General features: G+C 42.0%; 1 protein-coding gene across 1 annotated transcript in view; it reads right to left on the bottom strand.

The window, feature by feature from the left end:
- Positions 1-9,963: 9,963 nt before the first annotated feature.
- The window catches only part of LOC100772221 (protein Jade-3-like), a 98,213-nt gene continuing 84,936 nt past the window's right edge, over positions 9,964-23,240 (bottom strand). Inside the window, 4 exon segments of the mRNA XM_027433943.2 lie at positions 9,964-10,909; positions 10,912-11,049; positions 14,209-14,326; positions 15,385-15,855. Coding sequence (XP_027289744.1) covers positions 10,149-10,909; positions 10,912-11,049; positions 14,209-14,326; positions 15,385-15,855 — 1,488 coding nt within the window. The 3' untranslated portion in view covers positions 9,964-10,148.

Here is a 23,240-nt window from a genome sequence, read left to right as displayed (position 1 = left end):
AACTTGCTGAGTTTGTCACTCCTCCCAGGTCAAAACCTGGTAAGGGCTGGAGACAGTATGTCAAGTCTGGCTTTGGTGAGGTTGCCTAAGGCAGCAGTGTGGCCCCTGACCAAAGTGCAGCAATCAAGCAAAATCAACCAGAATTGTTGCCTTCTTCATTTAGCACAGGTGCTGGGAGGGTCCTAGGCCCTCTGGGTGGAGACCAGGTGCAGTAACAGAGTCACCCTGCAGTGGGTGTCGTTGGGTCTGGTTGTTCTCTCAGAAGCTTCTCCACACAGACACAATGAAAGCTGGGCCAAGCCAAGCCAAGGGGCTGCTTATGTGCCAGCATGATCTTTATTGGGGCTGGGATGTGAATCAGTAAAGCCCTTGCTTTGCAAGTGTGAAGGCCTGAGCTCACTGCCTAGAACCTGCCATGTATGGAGGCATGTGGTTGTAATCCCAGTGCTGGAAGGTGGGGGCAGGAGGGTCCTTGGGGCTCAATGGCAAGCCAGTCCAGCCTAATTAGTGAGATATGAGGTAATGAGAGACCCTGTCTCAAAGAAGGGACAGCCCCAGGCAAAGGTTACTTCTTATTTCTTATTGATCTCAGACTCTTGATGGGCAGAGAGGGGAGACAGAAGACCTCCTGTATGCATTTCATCTAACCAGATGGCCTCCACCAATCTGTATCCGTAGTCCAGGGCTAACCACCATGGCCTGAGGCTGCTGCTGAAACGTACAGGGAAGCTGCAAGCCTAGGCCCAGGGCCTCCCCTTTTATTGGCATCATCTGCCATTTGGTGTTATCCCCAGGAAAGAAGAGAAGTCCCCCTTTAATGGCTTGATGGTTTTGACATGCTTTAATTCATTCAGGCCTCCAAGATCTCTCTCCTACGTTTCTGTCATTCTCCTGGGGACTTCATGTCAACTCTCTGGATCTGCTGTTGAAAAGACTCAGTGGTGTTTGTCACCTTTGTTTTTTGACACATAGTGGTTGTTAAAGTGAAAGACCCGCGAAGAGGTACTTTCATAGAAGGAGACCCGCACCCAGGAATCAGCGAAACCATGAACTTTGGATGCAAAAAGCAAGAGGCTTTATTGGTGGCACGTGTACCAGGAGGCTTAGCTTCTGTTAGGCCAAGCCCCGAGCCCCGGAAGGGGGGTCCTTTTATAGGGGAAAAAGGCACAGTACAGAAGCGAAAAGCATCAAATCAGCATTTTCTCAAGGTCTAGTAGTCAGGCGAAACGGCCTTTATCTTCTGCCGCGTCCAGATGGCTGACCTTGGGACGGAGCGATCCGGCAGGGGCCGGTCTTGCGCGGCGGCGGGGAAGTGGGAGCCGGCAGATGTGGGGATCAAGGGTCGGGGAGTGCAGGGGAGGATGTATTCGCCGTGCGCCCCGCCAGCTGCCGACCAGAGGAGGAGGCAAACTTAAAAGAAAAAGTTAAGGGCCGGGGGGGAGGGGTTCTTTAAAAAGTAATTAACTTCTGTTTCATTTTTCAGGGAGGGATAACCTTATTTTTTTTTATTTTGGCATTTTCTTTTGGTTTTTCAAGACAGAGTTTCTCTATGTAACAGTCCTGGCTGTCCTGGAACTCTCTCTGTAGACCAGCTGGTCTGGAACTCACAGAGATCTGCCTACCTCTGCCTCCTGTGTGCTGGGATTAAAGGTGTGCGCCACCACTGCCTGGTTTAGTTTGGTTTTTTTTGAGACAGGGTTTTATTATGTAGTCCTGGCTGGCCTGGAACTCACTATATAGACCAGGTTTCTCTTAAACTCTCAGAGACCTGATTGCTTCTGCCTCCTGAGTGCTGGGATTAAAGTTAAAATTTCTCATTTTACATAAAATTTGTGTTCTATTTTCATTTCTGTTGCTATGTTAGCATTTATAGAAGAGGCTTATTTGGTTACAATTCCAGGCTATAGTCCATTATTGAGGAGACATCAAGACAGGAACTCAAGAAGCAAGGCACCTCAAATCAACAGCCAAGACCAGGAAGAAATGAGTGCACGTGCTACTCACTTGCTGGCTCTGCTAGCTGTACTCACTCTTGTGCACTTCAGGGTTTAGCCTAGGAAATGGTGCCTCTCACAGCCAGCTTCAGCAATTAACAATCAAGACAATCCCCTAGGGACTTACCCACAGGCCAAACTGATCTAGATTAATTCCACACAATGATTCTCTTCCCAGGTGACTCTAAACTAACCAGCACATGTTGCAAAACTAGTGTAAAGAATTTGATTATTCTTCATCTGGATTCTGCAAATGTTCAGTATTTCTCTCTCTCTCTCTCTCTCTCTCTCTCTCTCTCTGTGTGTGTGTGTGTGTGTGTCTTTGTCTCTCTCCTTCTTCATGGGGGGTACTTGAATCTAGGGTCTGTGCATGCTAATGCACTGCTATATAAACTACACTACTGACCTACATCTGAGTCCCTCAAAGGTGTTCTCTTCCATAGCCACAGCACAATAGCCACAGTCAAACAAACTTGAGTTCTCTGAGTCATGGCAATGAGAAAGGAGAACACACACCATGGGGAATGGTGCCATATTGCAGCAACACAGCTTTGGACAGAAACTATTGACGGATTTGGCCCTGTCTAGGGTGATTTCAGGGAGAGTCTGAGGACTGGATGCTGTCAGGGAATATGGGTAAGTTTATGATTGGTTATTTAAAATTTTAAATTATTTATTATTTTATACATATAGGAGTCTTGCCTGTCTACAAGTCTGTGTTCTATGTATACCTGGTAGCGGCTGAGGCCAGAAGAGTGTGCACGATCCCCTGAACTTGGAGTTACAGATGGCTGTGAGCCATCACGTGGGTACTGGGGATTGAACCCAGGTCTTCCAGAAATGCTTTTACCTGCTGAACCATCTCTCTGGGCCCTATTTAAAATTCTTTAAAATGTTTTTTTTATGTATATGAGTCTTTTGCCTGCATGTATATCTGTATACTAGCACATGTCTGGTACCTGTGGAGGCCAGAAGAAAGAGGTGAATTGCTTAGCTGTAATTGGATAGGATAGTTGTGAGCCACCATGAGGGCACTGGAATTTTAACCCAGATGCTCTGGAAGAACACCTTAATCATTATCAATCCACCTCTCCAGCCTTTATGATTGGGTATGCTAATTCTTGTCTAGAAGGCAAGGACAATGGTAGAGAAGTGGCAAACGTTAGTGCAAGCCAGGGTAGGTTAGTGTTTGCTCACTTCTGTGATTTGGACAACCTCTTTGACTAGTCTTTCCTTTTATTTTTTACATTTATTTATTTGTGTGTGCGTATGTGTACACACATAACCACATGCACCACAGCATAAATTTGGAAGTTCAGAGATGACTTATGGGTATCTCTTCTTCCTCCATGTAGGTTTCAGGTATCAATCTCAGGCCATCAGGCTTGGCAAGGCCTTTACAAAAACAACCAAGCCATCTTTTGGCCAGAGTCTTGTATTTATATTGATCCATCACAGTCACAGAGAGGCCCTGTCTTATGTTGGTGATCTATGAACCAATTCATATTCAACAGGAGAAGATGAAAGCCTTGGTAACAGCACCATGGCAGCTCCTGACTGTCAGGGGCTGCATTGGTGTGTGTGTGTGTGTGTGTGTGTGTGTGTGTGTGTGTGTGTGTTGCTGGGAGAGAACCCAGGGCCTTGTACATACTTGGCAAACATCCCATCAATGACCTCTAGCCTGGAACAATTTTGTAAGACCAAATTGTAAAGATGGGAAGAGCTTCACAAGCAGAATGAACATCCAAATGGAAATGGACTTGTTAAAGTGTTTAAGGGAGAAATAATAAAAATTTTTGTCAATCAACCTTCAAATTCAAAGTAGTGGCTCTGGTTCAGGAAGAAAATCATCAGAGTGATTTCTGTTGTTTTCAACCAGGTGTGGCACACCCTGTCATCCCAGCCTGTGGGGTGGCTTTGCCAGTAGCAGTAGAGGCAGAGACAAAGCTCTACACTGTAGTGCGTAGCAGGCTCAGGAGTTCTCATAATTGTTTAGGGACCTTGACTAGATAAAGCCAAACCCCTGTCCCTAATACAGAAAAGACTTTCAGGACAGGCCAGTAGGGAGCAGAGTTGGAGCTCATTAGGAAGGAGAAGAAAGGCAGGCAGAGGAAGGAGCCAGTGTACCCAAGAGAATGGGGATGAGCTGCTTTCTCAAAGAAGCGTCACTTTGAAGTCTCTTGGCATTGGCTCCATGTACAGTTTTGATGGCTCTCAAGTTACATTTCAAAGCAACAAGTGCTCTTAACCACTGAACCATCTCTTCACCTCCTAAGATGATTAATTTGGTTTATCAGTTCTATCCAAGATGGCAAGGATCCAGAGGCATCAAATCCATGACCAACCCTCAACAAAGGTTGTTTTATTCAGGGAGAAAATAGTAGGAGTTCTTGGAGAAGGTACCCTGCATATAGGAATCAAGCAAGATTGTACTGGCTTCCATCTTGATATTGATGTATACTTATCTGTAGGGCCTTAAAGAAGTCTTAACAATTGGGCCTGTTTTCACATGTGCCAAATGGAGCCAACAGTCTCACCTTTACTATCTGAAGGATAAACTGGCCCCAAGTGTGTTTCCTGGGTTGTCCTTGGTTGTTCTGTAAGGGACCCATGTAACTGTCTTGAAAGTAACCTTTATTAACTCTATTATTTGCCCAAATATTTCTGTCCATTTGGGGGATCTTGAGGGCAAGACATTGGATAAAATTCTCTGAGACACAGGCAGGTCTGTTTCTCATTGCTCCATCATTACTATTTAGTTAGCAAGTGTAACTGAAAAGGCTGAGTGGCCAAAGTATTGACTTAGCCAATAGCAGCCTTGTGAACACTCATTGGTTTTACCCCTCTATACCCTGATGCAGAGACAGAGAAATGTGAAGGAATTTAACAATTTAACTAGAGTTTCTGTTTTCCAAAGTAGAAGAGGAAAAACTCAGGAAAAAAGGCCAGGTTTATCAAAGCAGGAAGAAGCATTTAATATTCATACCTCCATGAAACAGTATCTATCTATCTATCTATCTATCTATCTATCTATCTATCTATCTATCTTCTATTGTTTTAGGGCTGAAGGCATTACTTCTGTGTAATTTTAATTTTCTAAATTTCAATTTTTAAGAGTTTAAGGTGAGAAATGATTAAAGTAACCATGATTTTCACATGTGTTTCAGGAAAGTAGCTCCATTACAGTTCAACACTTTGCACAACTCTGCAAAAGGTGGTTCTGAAAATGTTCTCCCAGTTCCAGCCACTAGGTTTGATGATCAAAGCTTAAGCCGCTCAAGGTTCATCTTTCCAGATTTTTTCTAAGCTACTTGACACTTATCCTAACTGAAATGGAAGGGAATTGAAGGAATAGTGAAGGAGGGAAGGATGTTTGGAGCCTGGTGGCTAGGCCTTGCAAAATGCTCACACCCCAATCCACCTCAACAAGATGATAAATGTATTTGGAAGCATAAGGTGGAGGAATTCACCAGTGACTAGACACAATGGGTTGTGCAGTTACCTGCCCATTTCAGTGCAAAGACAAAGTCTTTAGATCATACAATTTCTTCCATTTTGTGATATAAAATCAACTGAACTCCCAGAAGCCTCCTTTAACAGTGCTAAATTGAGTGTCACACAGTTGGCTATATGGAGGGCCAGAACCAAGGTGGGATTTATTAACTAACCCTCCCTTTAAAACCATTATCATCAACTGCCAAGAAATTCAAATGTTACATAATACAGTTTGTGAAATAATACCACATCCAAGTTAATGGGTGCTTTTGCTGTTGTGTACTTTTCTTCAGTTCTTAAAGTTAGAAGGGGGGCTTTTGCAGCTCAGTGGGAGAGAGCTTATCTAGCATGCTTAAAGTCCTGGTTTCCATTCTCAGCACTACAAAACAGAAAAACAAATAAAAAACCAAATAAACAAGAGAGCCTATTGGGAATTTTGATCTTGCAGGGAAAAATTGGGGCATTTAAACATTTCTTCAACACAGACAAATGTTTACCTCCCACTGGAAATGTAAACAGTCTTATAAACCCAACAGCCTTTGTTGACTGTAACAGGATATACTTTGTAGTTTACTCTTCAGAATGAATTACCAGAACAGTCACCTGTAAACAAGCAAGCAAGGTAGACAGAAGTAGAAATAATCATTTTTATCGATTTTCACCACTTATTTACTCAATGACCCTTGACAACTGGAAAACATTTACCCTCTCAAAGTCCTGCCATGAGACCATATAACTCTTATCACATGACCGACTCCCAGAGCTCTGTGTAGAATGAGCATTATAAACAACACCCTGGTATATCCAGGATATATGTCCCTGGCCATTTCAAATGATGAACCTAAGGTCTTTATATTCCTGGCCTGCTGAAATCATGGTTTCTTGGCAAAGTACAAAGGGCTCCCAGTGACTTCTGTTACTGACCTGAATTGTGAATATGTGCTTTTGCTTTTTTGAGACAGGGTTTTGTTATGCAACCCAGGCTGTCCTAGAAGTTATTATCTTTATGCCTCAGCCTTTAATGCTGGGATTCTAGACATGTGTCATCATACCCAGATGATTTGTGCTTCTAAACATTCAATTCTTCATCCCTGAACCTCCTTATTTGAAAATTTATTTATTAGTTCTAGTTAAGGAACAAGCTTGTTTCACATGTAAGTCCCTTCTCCCTCTCCCTCCCCTCACCACCATCCCTCCTCCCCCACCTCCCGCCTACCTCCCACCCCATCCACCCACCACTACCCAGGCAGGGTAGGGCCCTCAACAGGGGCTATGCAAAGTCCACAAAATCTTCCTGTGCTGGTCTTGGGCCCTTCCCCAGGTGTCCAGGGCCAGAGTGTATGCCTTCACATGGGATGGGCTCTCAAAGTCCCTTCTTGCACCAGGGAAAAATACTAATCCATTACCAGAGGCTCCCTGGAGTGCAGAGGTCTCCTTATTGACATCCATGTTCAGGGGTCTGGATCAGTCTTGTACTGGTCTCCCAGACAGCATCTGGGGTCGATGTGCTCTCCCTTGTTCAGACTCACTGTTTCTGTGGGTTTCTTTAACCTGGTACAGACCCTTTCGCTCTTCATTCCTCCCTCTCTTCAACTAAATTCCCGATTTCAGCTCAGTGTATATCTGTGGATGTCTGTCTCTGCTCCCATCGTCCACTGGATGAGGGCTCTAGGATGGCATAAAGAGAAGTCATCAATCTCATTTTAGGGGAAGGGCTTTTAGGTTATCCTCTACTCCGTTGCCTGGATTGTCAGATCATGTCATCCTTGTAGGTCTCTGGAGATCTCCCTGGTTCCAGATCTCTTCTAGAACCTATAGTTGCTCCCTCTAATATGGTATCTCTCATCCTGCTCTCTCTCCTCTATTCTTCCCCCAACTCAGTATTTCTGCCCCTCCATTTCCTCTCCTCTACTTCTCTTCTCTTGCTCTTATTGTAGCAGCTCCCTCTCCCCCTACCCTCATGCTCCCAATTAGTTCAGGAGGTCATGCCACTTCCATTCCTGGGGACCATTGATCACTTAGAGTCCTTCATGTTTCCTAGTTTCTTTGGTGAAGAGGATTATAGGCTGGTAATCCTTTGCTCTATGTCTAAAGTTCATATAAGAGTGAGTACACACCATGTTTGTCTTTTTGTGACTGGGTTACCTCACTCAGGATGGTTTCTGCTAGTTCCATCCATTTGCCTTAGAATTTCAAGATTCCATTGCTTTTTTCTGCTGAGTAGTACTCCATTGTGCCACATTTTCTTAATCCATTCTTCAATTGCTTCTAGGTTCTGGCTATTACAAACAATGCTGCTATGAACATCGTCTAACCTATGTACTTGTTGTATGAGCATGCACTATTTGGTTAAATACCCAAGAGAGGAATGGCTGGATCTTGAGGTAGACTGATTCCCATTTTTCTGAGCAACTGCCATACTGATTTCCAGAGTGGTCTTACAAGTTCACACTCCCACCAGCAATGGAGAAGTGTTCCTTTTTCTCCACATCCTCTCCAGCATAGATTGTCATTGGTGTTTTTGATTTTAGCCATTCTGACAGGTGTGAGGTGATATCTCAGAGTTGTTTTGAGTTGCATTTCTCTGATGGCCAATGATTTTGAGCACTTTCTTAAGTGTCTTTCAGCCATTTCCGATTCCTCTGATGAGAATTCTCTATTTAGTTCTTCACACCACTTTTTAATTTCATTGTTTGGTGTTTTGGTGGCTAGCTTCTTGTGCTCCTTATATATTTTGGAAATCAGTCCTCTGTCAGATGTGGGATAGGTGAAGATCTTTTCCCATTCTGTGTGTGGTTGTTTTGTCCTACTGACTGTTTCCTTTGCCTTGCAGAAGCTTCTCAGTTTCAGGAGGTCCCATTTATTATTTGCAGACCTCAATGCCTATGCTACTGGCATATTGTTCAGGAAGTGGTCTCCTGTGCCAATTTGTTCAAGGGTAATTCCCACTTTCTCTTCTAGAAGATTCAGTGTGGCTGGATTTTTGGAGAGATCTTTGATCCATTTGCACTTAAGTTTTGTGCATGGTGACAGGTGTGGATCTATCTGCAATTTTCTGCATGTTTGAATCCAATTCTACCAGCACCATTTGTTGAAGAACAATTAAATTAAAAAGTATGGTGCAGAACTAAATAGAGAATTCTCAACAGAGGAATCTGAAATGGCTGAAAGACACTTAAGTTTGATGGCAGAGTATTTATCTAGCATCCTCCTGTACTGAGGGAACATGGGTAATTCGAGTATAGAATTAAAAAGAGAGGCAACAAAACTCCAAAGAAGCCTTTAACAAGGTTCTAAGATCAAAAATGGGCTAGAGGCAAACTGCTCCACAGCATTGGCTAGATAGAAGGCTACTGCCCTATCACTGGCACCTGTTGCAGCTGGCTTCTTTCACTAGCATGAAACTTCAGAAATTGAAAATGGCCTCTTGTTTGAAAATTCTCTCTATATGTTCCCAAACTAGAAGAAAGAGAATATTATTTTAAGGCTAAGAAGAAAAGGGAACTGAGAATTACAGTCTGCCTCACATTTTTACAAACAGCTACTTTCCCCTTTTTCTTAAATGAGAAGCAGGCCTGTTTTATCTACTGCTTCAAAATTCTCTACCTCTAGAAATTAATCAAGGCCATTTATTTGGTAATGTGGTATAAGCAAGTTCTGAAAAATGGCTCCGACATTTATGCTTGGGGAAATTGCCTTGTATTCAAAATTCATACAAAGCTAAATTATATCCATGTGCTAAACACATGCTTTCAAATTTGTCTGACAATAAAAATCTGTTTCAAAATTAAAGCAGGTAAGAATACTTAACCCTCTGTGCATTACACTATATTTTAATTATACCTCAATAAAATTTTATAAACATTAAAGCAGGTATACAAATTTGTCAGCCAACTTTAGTCAAACTTATTTGAAAACAACACAAAAAACCCTGACCTGGTACAAATAACCCAGAAAGGTCACACTTTGGGAAAGGCTCTGGATGTCTTCACAAATGCCTTGAGAAGCAGAGCATTTTCCTTGGAAGTAGTACTTTTGTAAACACTATCCACAAGTTAGCTTGTTAACTAGATAAGAGAGTTATGAGTGTGTCCCTAACAAGCAGGTCTAGGAACAGGCACTGGACACTTAGGAGAATTGCCTTTATACTATAAAGTATATATACTCAACCTTGCATGAAGCAAGGAAGACAATAGTAAGTGACAATATCTGCTGCTCTCCTGGTCTCTGCCTTGAAGAGGTTTTATAGATACCAATGAAATTAGAAATTTTCTACAGACACAACCTTTAATGAGTCACATGTTATAGTTTCAAAAGATAAGTAGTTTTATTGTCTGCCATGTTATCCATCAACAATGCAAAGATTCTTAACATGTAGATTAATCAGTGTGTTAATGTACCCGGAAAGCAGTCCTAAAGTACTCACTGAGCAAATACTCTGGACTCAAATGTTCCCAGCAGCCTCCAACAAAGCAACCCCAGACAATCTGCAACTCTTGTAATGTGCTTATAAAACTATACCTGAAACCTTTTAAAAAATGTCAAACCATTATTTTCCCTGCAATTCCTCCTAACATACACTAGAATGCTTTTGGTGTTTAAATTTCCCCCAGTATGTTGGGCAAAGGCAAAGGGTGTATTACCCTTAGGTGTTTCTGATCACCTTTGCATTGAGGTATGGGAATGAGGGTACGTCTTGCTTTTCCCATGGCCCTCCCGTGCAGAATCATGAGGATTTTCTCTGTCAGAACTTTCTCTCTTTACCCTTGCTTTTTCTGTATTCCCCTCCCCTTCTGCCTCTGAATCACTTGGCTGTAAATCAGGGCAATACCCATCAGCTTCCTGATATGGAGCTCTTCCTGTTGACCGCCTGAGAAGCTGTCTACCCCACAACTGCTCCTTAGAGCTCACATTCTTAGTTGGTTTAACACAGTATTGGAGGTCCTCAGTGGGCCTCACCCATGTATTGGTGGCCTCCTTAAAGGACCTGCTGAGGTGTTCTATGCCAGATTTTCTAATGTTGCCCTGACTGGGCAAGTGGGAGCTGAGCATGGACTCCTGGTCACAGAACATCTCATCTGAATCATCTCTCTGGGACATATTCCCAGACCAGTTACCCTCCAGTCCATTGGAACTGGCAAGCCTGGGCCGACTCTTCCCATTACCAATAGAAGCCTGTCCATGGAGGGCAGCCTGAAGGGCCAGAGGCTTCCCTAATGATTGCCCACGATAGAACTCTGCAGATGGAGCTCTCTGAGCAGGACTGGAACTCTTGGCTTCACTTCGAGAATGGCTGCGGCTAGCTGGCAAACGGTTACTATTGATTTCTAGTGGATGTCTTGGATATAGTTTTACATTCATGTCCAGTGGCTCCTCAGGCATCTGTGGGCTCCTTTTATTGTGACCAGGTGAGCTGCTGCAGGAGAGGAGGGTTGGTGCTCCGTTTCTGTGGAGCTGCCTGGGCAGTCTTCTGAGGTTGATTTAGGCATTTTCAACTTTAAGGTAATTAGTGGTGGTGGGTAAAACAATTAGTTCTCTAGTGCATTTGTCATAGAAAGTCCTGAAATCAAAAAGACTTGTTTAACAACCGACTGAATTATTAGCATATATGTATATCACTATATATGTTCATGAACCCACTGTTCCAAACATCTAATTAGCACCTGTCTTTGATTAGCATGTATACCATGGTGAGCTGCTGAAGTGTGTTGCAGTAGAGGATGGACCCAGAGTCCCACAGAAAGCACTATCCATGGCTCCCAACAGTTACATCTTTGCTTTCCTAACCTATAAAACAATAGCAACAACTAGTGTGTTCCGTCTTATGTCTCAAATTCCATGTTTTTCATTTCTTTGTGTATGTGTGGGGGCAATTGTACATGTGTACATGCATGTGGAGGCCAGAGGTTGATGCTGGATGTTTTCTTCAATTGCCCTCTAACTTACATTTTAAGACAGGGTTTTTCACTGAACCTGGAGCTTATCAGTTGGCTAGATTAGCAAACTCTTGGGATCCTCTTGTCTCCACCTAACCAGGACTGGATTCACATCACAAGGGTGTGCAGCGCACAGGCTTTTTATCTGAGTGCTGGGGATTGGACTCACTAACAGAGCTCTTGCCCTAGACATTTCCTTACCTTTCACTACTAAAAAGAATTCCAGAGAAACCCTGTCTCAGAAAATAAAAAAGCCAGGTGGTGGAAGCACACACCTTTAATCTCAGCATTAGAAAGGAAGAGGCAGGCGGATCTCTGTGAGTTCCAGGCCAGCCTGGTGTACAGAGCGAGTTCTAAGACAGGCTCCAAAGCTACACAGAGAAACCCTGTCTCGGAAGAAAAAGTCACTCACAGTGGTTTGGAATGAATTCTTTGGGTGTTTATGATTGGGCATATGGGTAATGAGCAAGACTGAAGATGTGCCTCAAGCACAAGACATTTCAGATATTTTATTCCCCTTTCTTCTCCAGGCATTGCCAAACAAGTCAAATTGAGAACTTCAGAAGAAACACAGTACAAGATTTGGTAGGGGAAAGGTACATAGGTATTTTAACTTGGCATTAGAAGGAGTGGTTAAATATTTTATGCCCTTAAAATATAATATCCTGATTATGAATTATCATTATGAGGTATGAGATAATTTAAAAATATTACTGGATCCACATATGGGCACACTTGCAATAGCATATGTGTAGAGACAGATAACATTATAAAGTCAGTTCTCTCCATCTTTACATGGGCCCTAAGGATCAAACTCAGGCCACCAGGTTTTGAAGCAAATGCTATTACCTGCTTAGCCATCTTGCTAGCCCTGGGGGAGGTTTGATAGTGGTAAGGGCCAGCAGCAAACGATCACAACATATAGGATTATCCAGGGATGTATTAATTACCTAAAATATGTCACCCTACAACTGGCCTTTGCCTATTATATTCTTACAATATATAACTTCAAAAAATGAGATATAAAGAGGATGGCTTACAAATATACTAAAGGGTACCATGCATTCCCCAAGGGTCCATTTTGAACAACTACAGCCTCCATCTCTGCTAGGGCTTGCCACCTCTTGATGCTGTAAGCCATATTCTTATAATCAGAAGCTACTTGGCTAAGTCCAATCTTGTCAGCACACAGGGACTCCTCTTGTCCTTCACTTCTTATTGCTTTGACTGTCATGTTACAGGATAATCTTGTGGCTGAGTATCCCTGCTACTTCCTGCTATACTAGCATGCTGCAATGTAGTCACAGATACCCCAGGAGCGTTTGATGCCTACCTGACATCTTGTTTCTATGTTTTTTTTTATTTTATGGTTGGCTTTTAGCAGGTGTGGATTCTATACATTTTGCCCAAGTTACCCTTAGTGTTCAGGTTCTCCCACCTATTTCTTTCTTTTTAATAATTATTTTTATAGCCAGGCAGTGGTGGCACACACCTTTAATCCCAGCACTCAGGAGGCAGAGGCAGGCGGATCTCTGTGAATTCGAGACTGGCCTGGTCTACAATAGCTAGTTCCAGGACAGCCTCCAAAGCCACAGAGAAACCTCGAAAAACCAAAAAAACATTATTTTATTTGCATTGCTGTTTTGCAGGAATGTATGTCTCTGTGAGGGTGTCAGACCTGGAGTTACAGACAGTTGCTGTTAGCTGCCATATGGGTGCTGGGAATTGAACCAGGTCCTCTGGAAAAGCAGTCAGTGCTCTTAACCATGGAGCCATCTCTCCAGCCCTCTCCTACCTATTTCTATATTAAAAGAAACATAGGAAAGTATCACTGTATATGACTGTCATAATTCTAGCCAAGGTTATACTTTGGGTACTGTAATTATTATCACCTATCTCTCTCATCAAGTGGGCAATGCAGGGATTCTCTGTTGACTGCTCTATCTTCTAGTTTAGTGTTAGTCCCTAGTACAGTGGTTCTCAACCTTCCTAATCTGCAACCCTTTAATACAGTTTCTCATGTTTAATGGCTCCCTAACAACAAAATTGTTTCGTTACTACTTCATAACTGTAATTTTGTTATTGTTATGAATCGAGATGCAATAGCTGTGTTTTCCAATGGTCTTAGGCGATCTGTGAGAAAAGGTCATCTGACCCTCAAGGGTGAAAACTACTGCCCTAGTATGTTCTCAATAAATATTAGTGAATATTTCAAAAGATTAGAAATATATATCTTTTTTTGGTTTTTCGAACAGGGTTTCTCTGTGTAGCTTTGGAGCCTATCCTGGAACTCGCTCTGGAGATCAGGCTGGCCTTGAAATCACAGAGATCTGCCTGCCTCTGCCTCCCAAGGGCTGGGACTAAATGTGTGCACCACCAACGCCCGGTGAAATGTATCTCTTTTAACTCCTGGCTGGGGATTTATTTTAACAGATGACCTTTAAGATGAGGAACCCTCTAGGCTTTGGTGCTAGCTTCTTGATTTTAGAAGTGAATTTGATAATTAGAAAACACTTTCATGGCTATAATTACTAGATTATCTGCTTTAGACTTCCAACTGCTCCTTTACTCCTATCCTGGAATTTCTTTTCCTTCCTTCCATTTTTTTCTGGGAGGGGGGTTTCTACCCAGGAATTAATTTCTCATATTGAAAGTTGACAGTTAAATAGGCTACATAATTATCAGGTTAGACTGAAGCAAATGAAGCAATTTAACTAAATTGTAAAAATGGATATAATCAGAGTTTATATATGCTAGGACAATTTTAACACACAGGTTGTTACCTTCTGTAACTTCTTGTTTGATAAGCTGAACTTGCAAACCAAAGATCTGTTCCTGCACTTTGGTGTGTGACAGTTTCAGCTTCTCTTGCCTGCTTATTATATAGCATAGATTTCCGACCTGCAAGCCCAATCCCCAGCAAATAAAGATGTTTGTTATATTAAGCAACTTTACAGTTGAAATTGTTCAGTTATTTTGAAGGTCACTGAGTTCTTATGGCTGAGGGAGTAAGGAGTGAAGACAAGATCCAAGGGCCACAGACCACAACCCAAATCAAAGGAATTACTACAGCATGACAATCATGGGGACATGGTTCCCATACCAATCTGCTCTAAAAGCAAGTGCTTCAAGCTTCCCTCTAAAACCTATTCTCTAGTCTACAATTTAACTGGATCAATATTTACATATACAGTCCAGCTAAGAAGATAATAGAATCATAGTTTAGCCTTCCCTATCTATACCTTAGTATGAATGATAGCACTTGGCATCTGTACCACCAGGCCTTATTTGTTTCTAGAAATTAGACAATTATGGAATTTCCTAGGGTAAATACAGCACCTAACTTTTCTTTGAATTTTTATAGCACTTCATTTATCCAAAGAATACATCATGAGTTAAATTACCTGGTGAAGTGGCTGTCAATCAGAGATGATTTTAACCCCTAGGAGGAATCTGGTAAATTTGGAAAACAATTTTGTTTGCCAGAACCAAGTGTATAAGAGGACTGGTATATAGTGGGCAGAAATAACTGATGATGCTAAACATCCTATCTTGTCACAACAAAGGTCAGTACTCCACAATAAACAACTACTCAGCTCAAGATGTCCATGGTGCTCAGTCTGAAAAACTAAGACAGTGCTTTTCTGAACAAAATTCACTCATCAGGCTTCAGTCTCAGGAATATGTTAGTAAAATATAGCTGAGACATTTTAGACTTGACAGTGAATTAAAAAGTAAATAAACTGAGAATAATAAGTTCAAAGTCAAAGTTCATAGAGCAAATACATGAGGTCTTTCCATTCACATGTCAAAATTTAAACAGAACCCAATGTCTGGGACCACAGAGAACTCAGATGATAAGGAAGAACACAAGCTTACACTATACAATGGGGCTGTCATTTTAAAATTGGAAGTGGTATCTCCTATCTCTATGTAGACAGTAGAGCTGGTCACCTTACCCTCTCTAGGTCCTGCCTCAGGTGCATAAACATTCTCATACAACTATGAATGCTTTCTTCTTTTGGCTGTACCAAGACATGTTCTTCCTCTTCTTTTGGAGGAATTAATGGCTTATTGAAGTTGTGTTTGCACTTCAGTTTCCAGTAGTTATAGATAAAGTCGACAGTTAACGCAGATAGCCCCAGCTCTTTGGCAACATCATCTACCTGGACCAAGGTGTAGAATTCTTCTTCTAGTTCACAAAGTTTCTATGCCCGCAGGCTGGTTTTCTCACTTTTTGCCTGGCTCTGCTCAGCAACTCTGTGGTGGTTGTACTCAGCTTCCCCAACTTTTGGCTTGTTTTGGCTATGCTTGAGGCAAAATGACTTGAACTTTACTTCATCACCCTCATCTAGGATGGTCTTCATTTCTAGACCGTGCTCAAAGGCAAAGGTGACATGGAAGGCAGTGATACAGCTTTTCACAGAGCACTAAATGAGAAAAAAAGTGTTAAGGCATTAGATGGGAAGAGGATAGGGACCCCTTATGTTTCTGGGACCCAACTGTGAGCTTTTATAGGAAGCAAAGGAAAGAGGGAGGGAAGGCTTGACCATGACAAATATTTTACAAGTAAAGAAAAAAAGATGAAACAAAAAGAGAAAAATATTTTACATGATTTTTTTACAAATAACTGAGGAAACTCATTTATATAGAAAACAGCAAAAGCAGAGGCAAAAATATGAAATTCCTATTTTAAGGTTTCAATTCAAGCAGCAAATAAGCATTGAGCTGCTTTTTTGAGAAGTCTTTGCTTTATGTAGTTATGGTTTCTTCTCTCTGTCCTCCATATTACCTATATATGCTTTTATTGTAGTACTTTTCACACACTACCTACTAATACCTGAAAAATTCCTTGACATAAAGTTATGAGAGAAGCTATGTCAACTACCAGTGCACCAGTATGTTATCAATTCAGGCAACACCATAAACTACTGAGAAAGCAGTTGCTCAGAATAAATGAAAGAAAACACACAGTCAAAATTATTGCTAGGACATCCATGGCTCTAAAAGGTCACAGGAACTCCAGTATCTAAGCAACCTAACTTCCTGAAAATTTTCTAATACAGCTGAGCTATGCATTAGACTAGACAACTAGTTATGTAAAGCTATTTAAATATAAATTAGTTTAAATGGGACCAAGATGATGAGCCATTTTAGACACCTTGTGTTGCATGTGTGAGGCCCTGTGTTTCATCTTATAACTATAAAATGTTAATTAAACTACATACTCCCAGGAGCAATGGCTCAGAAGATAAGGGGACCTTGTCAACAAAATTGATGATGAATTAAATCTCTAGGACCCACATGGTAGGAGAGAGTTGACTCTTGCAAGTTATCCCCTAATTTCCATATGTGCACTCCCCTCAATAAATACATGTTATTTAAAATGACATACAATGAAAAATTTAGCTTCTTAGTCACATTAGCCACACTTTAGCCAAACTAAACACAAACACACACACACACACACACACACACACACACACACACACACCAAAACAAACATAAACATTTCCATCACTGTAGTCAGTTACAGAAGAATTTGGTAACAAGACATTTTCCCTTAAAGAAATGGAGCAAAAGACAAAAATGGGATGAAAACAATAAATCCCCTAAAGAAAGCCAAAGAAACCAAGGAAAATAATTGAACAAGTGAAGAAAACAGTCCAAGACTTGAAAACTGAAATATAGGCAATAAAGAAAACACAAACTGAGGGGATTCTGAAAATGTAAAATCTGGACAAATAATCAGGAACTAAATATGCAAGCATAACCAACAGAATGCAAGAGATTGAAGATGGAATCTCAGGCATTAAATATATACTAGGGGAAATAGATTAATCAGTCAAAGAAAATGTTAAACCCAACAAATTTTTAGCAAAAAACATCCAGGAGATCTGGCCCCCCATGAAAAAAGATCAAACCTAAGAATAATAGGGGTAGAAAAATTCCAGCTCAAAGGCACAGAAAATATATTCAACAAAATCATAGAAGAAAACTTTACTAGCCTAAAGAAGGAGATGCCTAAGAAGGTAAAAGAAGCTTACAGAACACCAAAGTGACGGGACAAAAAAAGTCCACTGGCATATAATATCAAAATACTAAACATACGAATAAAGAAAGAATATTAAGAGCTGCAGAGGAAAAAGGCAAAGTAACATATGTAGGCAGACTGATCAGAATAACACCTGACTTCTCAATGGAGACTTTCAAATCCAGAAGGTCGTGGACAGATGTGCTGCAGACACTAAGAGACCATGGATGCCAGTCCAGACTACTATACCCAGCAAAGATTTCAATCACCACAGACAGAGAAAACAAAATATTCCATGACAAAATCAGATTTAAACAATACCTATCCATAAGTCCATCCCTACAGAGAGTACTAGAAGGAAAACTCCAACCCAAGGAAGTTAGCTACACCCATGAAAACACAGGCAACAGATAAGCTCACACCACCAAAACCCAAAGAAAGGAGCACACAAACACTACCACTGCCAAAACCAAATGTAACAGGAATCAACATATCTCTTAATATCAATACTCACTTCACCTATAATAAGACACAGGCTAACAGAATGGATACAAAAACAGGACCCATCCTTCTGATGTAAATAAGAAACCCACCTCAACCTCAAAGACAGACATTACTTCAGAGTAAAGGGGTGGGAGAATATTTTCCAATCGGATGGACTTAAGAAACAAGTGGGTATAGCTATTCTAATATCTAACAAAATAGACTTCAAACTAAAATTAATCAAAAGAGATGGAGAAGGATGTTTCATATTCATCACAGGGACAATCCATCAAGATGAAGTCTCAATTCTAAACATGTATGCTCCAAATACAAAGGCATCCACATTTGTAAAACATTATTAAACTTAACTCAGACATCAAACCTCACACATTAATAGTGGGAGACTTCACACCCTGCTCTCACCAATGCACAGGTCTGCCTGACAGAAATTTAACAGAGAAATAAGGGAACTAACAGATGTTATGAATCAAATGAACTTAACAGACATCTTTAGAACATTTCACCCAAACAAAAAAGAATATACCTTCTTCTCAGCACCTCATGGAACCATCTGGAACCATCTCTAAAACTGACCACATACTTGGTAACAAATCAAACCTCAACATAAAAAAAACCACTGGAAACCTGGAATAACCCCTTGTATCTTATTGAGTCACCATGGCTTCAACTTGGAGAAATCTCACACTTTTGAATTAACAGCATACCTGAAAGCTCCAGAACAAAAAGAAGCAAACTCACTCAGGAGAAGTAGACAACAGTAAATAAGCAAATTGAGGGCTGAAATCAACAAAATAGAAACAAAGAGAACACTACAAAGAATCAATGAAACGAAGAGTTGGTTCTTTGAGAAAATCTACAAGATGGACAAACCCTTAACCAAAAGGCAGAGAGAGAATTTTATCAAATTATTAAAATCAGAAATGAAAAGGGGGTCATGACAACAGACACTGAGGAAATCCAGAGAATCATCATGTCATACTTTGAAAACCTGTACTCCACAAAATTGGAAAATTTTAAAAGAAATGGAAAACTTTCTGGATAGGTACTACATACCAAAATTAAACAAATCAAGACCAGATAAACAATTTAAAAAGACCTACAACCCCCAAGGAAGTAGAAGCCATCATCAAAAGTCTCCCAATCAAAAACAGCCCAGGACTACACAGTTCAGTACAGAATTCTACCAGAATTCCAAAAAAGAGCTAATACCAATAATCCTCAAGTTCTTCCATACAATAGAAATAGAAAAAAAATCCATCCTGAGTGAGGTAACCTAGACCCAGAAAGACAAAAATGGTATGTTCTCACTCATAAGTGGATATTAGATATAAAGCAAATCATAACCAGACTATAGTCAATAACCCCAGGGAAGCTAGGTAAAATGGAGGACCCTAAGAGGGACACACAAGTAGGGCTCCAGGAAGGGGAAATAGTTAAGATCTCCTGGGTAAATTGGGAGAGGGGTAGAAAGGAGGGCATAGGAACATGAGGGACTGAGAAGGCCAATTTGAGGGAGGAACAGAGGGGGAGAGCAAGGAAAGAGAAATCTCAGTAGAGGGAGTCATTATGGAGTTAGGGAGAAACATGGTGCTGGAGAAATTCCCAGGAATCCACAAGGATAACCCCATTTAAGACTCCTAGCAATAGTGGATAGGGTGCCTGAACGGGCCTTTCCTTTTAATCAGATTAGTGACTACCTAATTGTCATCATAGAACCTACATCTCGTAACTGATGGAAGCAGACACAATAACGCACAGCCAAGCACTGGGCTGAAATCCTGGAGTTCAGTTAAAGAGAGGGAGGAGGGGTCATATGAGCAAAGTGGGTCAAGATCATGATGGGGAAAATCACACACAGCTGACCTGAGCTAGTGGGAGCTCACAGACTCTGGACTGACAGCTGGGGAAGCTGCATGGAACTGAACTAGGGCCTCTGAATGTGGGTGACACTTATGTGGTTTGATCTTTTTGGGGGGGATTAGCAGTGGGGCCAGGACCTATCCCGGGTTTATGAATTGGCTTTTTGGAGCTCATTCCCTGTGACAGAATGCCTTGTTCATCCTTGATACAGGGGAGAAGGGCTTGGTCCTGCCTCAACTTTGTAGGCCAGACTTTGTTGACTCCCCAAGGGAGGCCTTACCCATTATAAGGAATAGATGGGTGGTGGCAGGGGAGGAAGGTGAGGAGGTGGGAGAAGGGGAGGGAGGGGGAACTGGGCTTAGTATGCAAAATGAAAAAAAAATTAAACAAAAAACTGCATCTTATGTCAGAAAAAGCAAAAACAAAACAGTCCTGGCTGTCCTGGGACTCACTTGGTATACCAGGTTGGCAGAGATCCACCTTCTTCTGCCTCCCTGAGTGCTGAGATTAAGGCATGTGCCATTGTGGCGTCCACCCTTGACCAGCAAGAAAGACGCCACACCGAGGAATCTTCTTCAAACACAGTTTAATCGGGAACCTCTTTGCTTTGTACAATGTATAATGGCGGCGGCCCCGGGCCGAGGGAGACGGGGCTTGATATAGTCTACATCTACCAATCACCTAACCCTACGTGGCGCGCCAGGATAGGTTGTCTCCAAGCAGAATTAAGAGGATACATGACCTTTGCCTTATTTGGAGTTGTTTACCACAGAGAGCGCTCGCCGTCGGGCTGGCGGAAGGCGGAAACCGGCGCCATCTTTTGGGTGCGGTTTTCTGCAGCTCCCTACAGTTCCCCCTTTTTGTTTTAATATTATAGGAGTAGCAGTATCTATCTGTTGTCAGATTTCAGTCATCTCTGTCTTAGGTTCAACCCCAGTGTCCCTATCTTACCCGTCAAAGAGTCACTGTGTCGCCCTCACAGGCTCATGTCTTAGGTTGAAGGGAACACATGTATGCTTATTCGCTCAGCATGAGGGTAGGTGCCCGTCATTGAGCATGACTGATTTAGATACGCATCACTCACTCAGCAAGGGCGAGACAGACATCTATTTGTCTGTCAGCATGGATAACCATGCTTGAGGGGACTGTCCTGCTTCCACAGCAGCAAAGGCCTGTACCAACATAACAGCTTGGGATTTTTGTGACTTCCTGATCCTGTATAGGCACCACAGGCAAACAAAAATGGCTAACAGCATCATGGAAAACATAACCCCTACTCCAGCCCATTCCTTAACTAAACTAAAGGCTTGTGCAATCATGGTATTACTTCTCTGCTGTGTGACCCTCATCCTGCAGATACACCATAACGCTATGAAACTAACTAGGATAAGCATTCCTCCCAGGGCACCCATTCCTGCCCACTCTTTCAGATGATTCATGGCTTGAGTGATCCACGCAGACAGTCCTTCCGCAACCGAGATGTCGACCCTGGTGGAATTCACATGCATTATGGAGAGTCTCAGCTCCTGCATCAGCCTGTCAAAATCCCCAGACCAGTTGCCTAGAAGATACTATGAAGGTTGTTTAGAACATAAACCAGGCATTCTCCATTCACATCCCAACTGTGCCAGTTACCATAAAGTATCCAATTGTTCCTGCAATAGATCAATGTGTTGATTTAAAACCATAATGTCACCTTTCAATTGAGCATTAAGGGTAGATTGGATATCCAATGCAATCTCCATATGCTAAGTGTAGCAATTTTAACTCCTTACTAGTTAAGAGAATGTCATCCATATAGTGGACACATCTCACAGCAGGGTATTTCTCTCTAATAGGAGCAATAGCATGACACACAAAAAGCTGACACATAGTGGGGCTATTGGCCATACCCTGGGGTAAAACCACCCACTCATATAATGGTATGGAGAATAGAAGGTAAAGTAAAAGCAAACCTAACACTATCCTGTACATATCACAAATCACGTTCTTCATGATTGGGTAGGGCTGACAGCAACGGTAAACCATGCTGCATAGGCCCCATGACTTGCATCTATTTATTTCCTTCAGCTGTTCTACCACCTCCTGCCCCTCTTTTACAGCCTTGTGGCATCTTTGATCCTCCAGACAGCTGCGAACCATTTTCCAAATAGGCCTCGTCCCTGGCTTTAGCATTCCCTGTGCCCAGGCAAAATCTAGATCTTTTCCAAGCTTATCCCAACTATCCACAGTGAGATTGCCCGAAGACCACGTTGTACAGGGCCCATAATTTGTATCTGCTGATTAATAGCTCTAAGATCGTGAAGCAATCTCCATTTACCAGATTTTTTCTTAATGACAAAAATAGGAGTATTCCATGGAGATACAGAGGCTTTTATATGCCCCAGATCCAGCTGCTCCTGCACTAGAGTCTTAGCAGCTTCCAGTTTTTCAGAGGAAAGTGGCCACTGAGGAACCCATACCGGCTCCTCTGTTTTCCAGGTAATAGGAATACCTCCCTCAGTGGCCCCTAGGAAAAACCCAGACCTAGATTCTTTGGTCTTGGTTGTGGGATAATAAGACTGGCACGACCCTACAGATGTTTCCCGAGGCCTCGGCCTGGAACGTATCCCATTCGTTTCATGATACCTTGAGATGTTTCTGAGTATTTATTTGTGAGTTTAAAACCCATATCCTTTAACAAGTCTCTTCCCCATAATGAAATTGGTAAGTCTAACACATAAGGTTGTATGGTCCCTGAATGCCCTTCCTGATCTTTTCAAGGCAATTGTCTAGCACTCATATCAGGAGCCTTAGCATAGCCTAAACCTTGTAAACTTTGAGAAGAAACTTGTATAGGCCAGCCAGAGGGCCAATCTTTAGTGGCTATGATGCTCTTATCAGCTCCAGAATCTAGTAAGCCTAAGATTTTCTTACCATTCACTATTAACTCAAGGGTTGGACGTTGATCAAGGTCTAAAGCTAGGAAAGTTAAGTTTGATCCAGTGGAGCCAAAGTTTCCCTCTCCTCTCTCTCTGGCTTGTGTTGGAAACTTGTCATGCAAACTTGGCAAAAGCAGTAGCTGTGCTATCCTGTCTCCAGGAGAAATGGCTGTAATCCCTCTAGGAGATTCTACCATGATCTTTACTACACCCATGTAATCAGGATCTATAACTCCAGGATGTACTCGTAAACCTTTCAATGCTGTAGATGATCTTCCTATAAGCAAACCTACTGTGCCAGGCTCAAGGGGTCCCTTAAAATCGGTGTCAACAAGCTGGACTCCCATTCTGAGAGTTAATACGAGTCTGGTGGTGGAGGGTAAGTCCAGCCCCGCGGAGCCTGTAGTGGCTCTCCTCGGTCCCTCGGATGACGAAGAGAGGGCCAGGTTTCGGGACTCTGCTCCTGGTTCTGATCCTCCATGGCCCCATATATTTG

Source organism: Cricetulus griseus, chromosome X (assembly GCF_003668045.3).
Source record: "Cricetulus griseus strain 17A/GY chromosome X, alternate assembly CriGri-PICRH-1.0, whole genome shotgun sequence".
Taxonomy (NCBI): domain Eukaryota; kingdom Metazoa; phylum Chordata; class Mammalia; order Rodentia; family Cricetidae; genus Cricetulus; species Cricetulus griseus.
The sequence above is the reverse complement of the archived record's forward strand: the minus strand, read 5'-3'. Positions and strand labels throughout refer to the sequence as shown.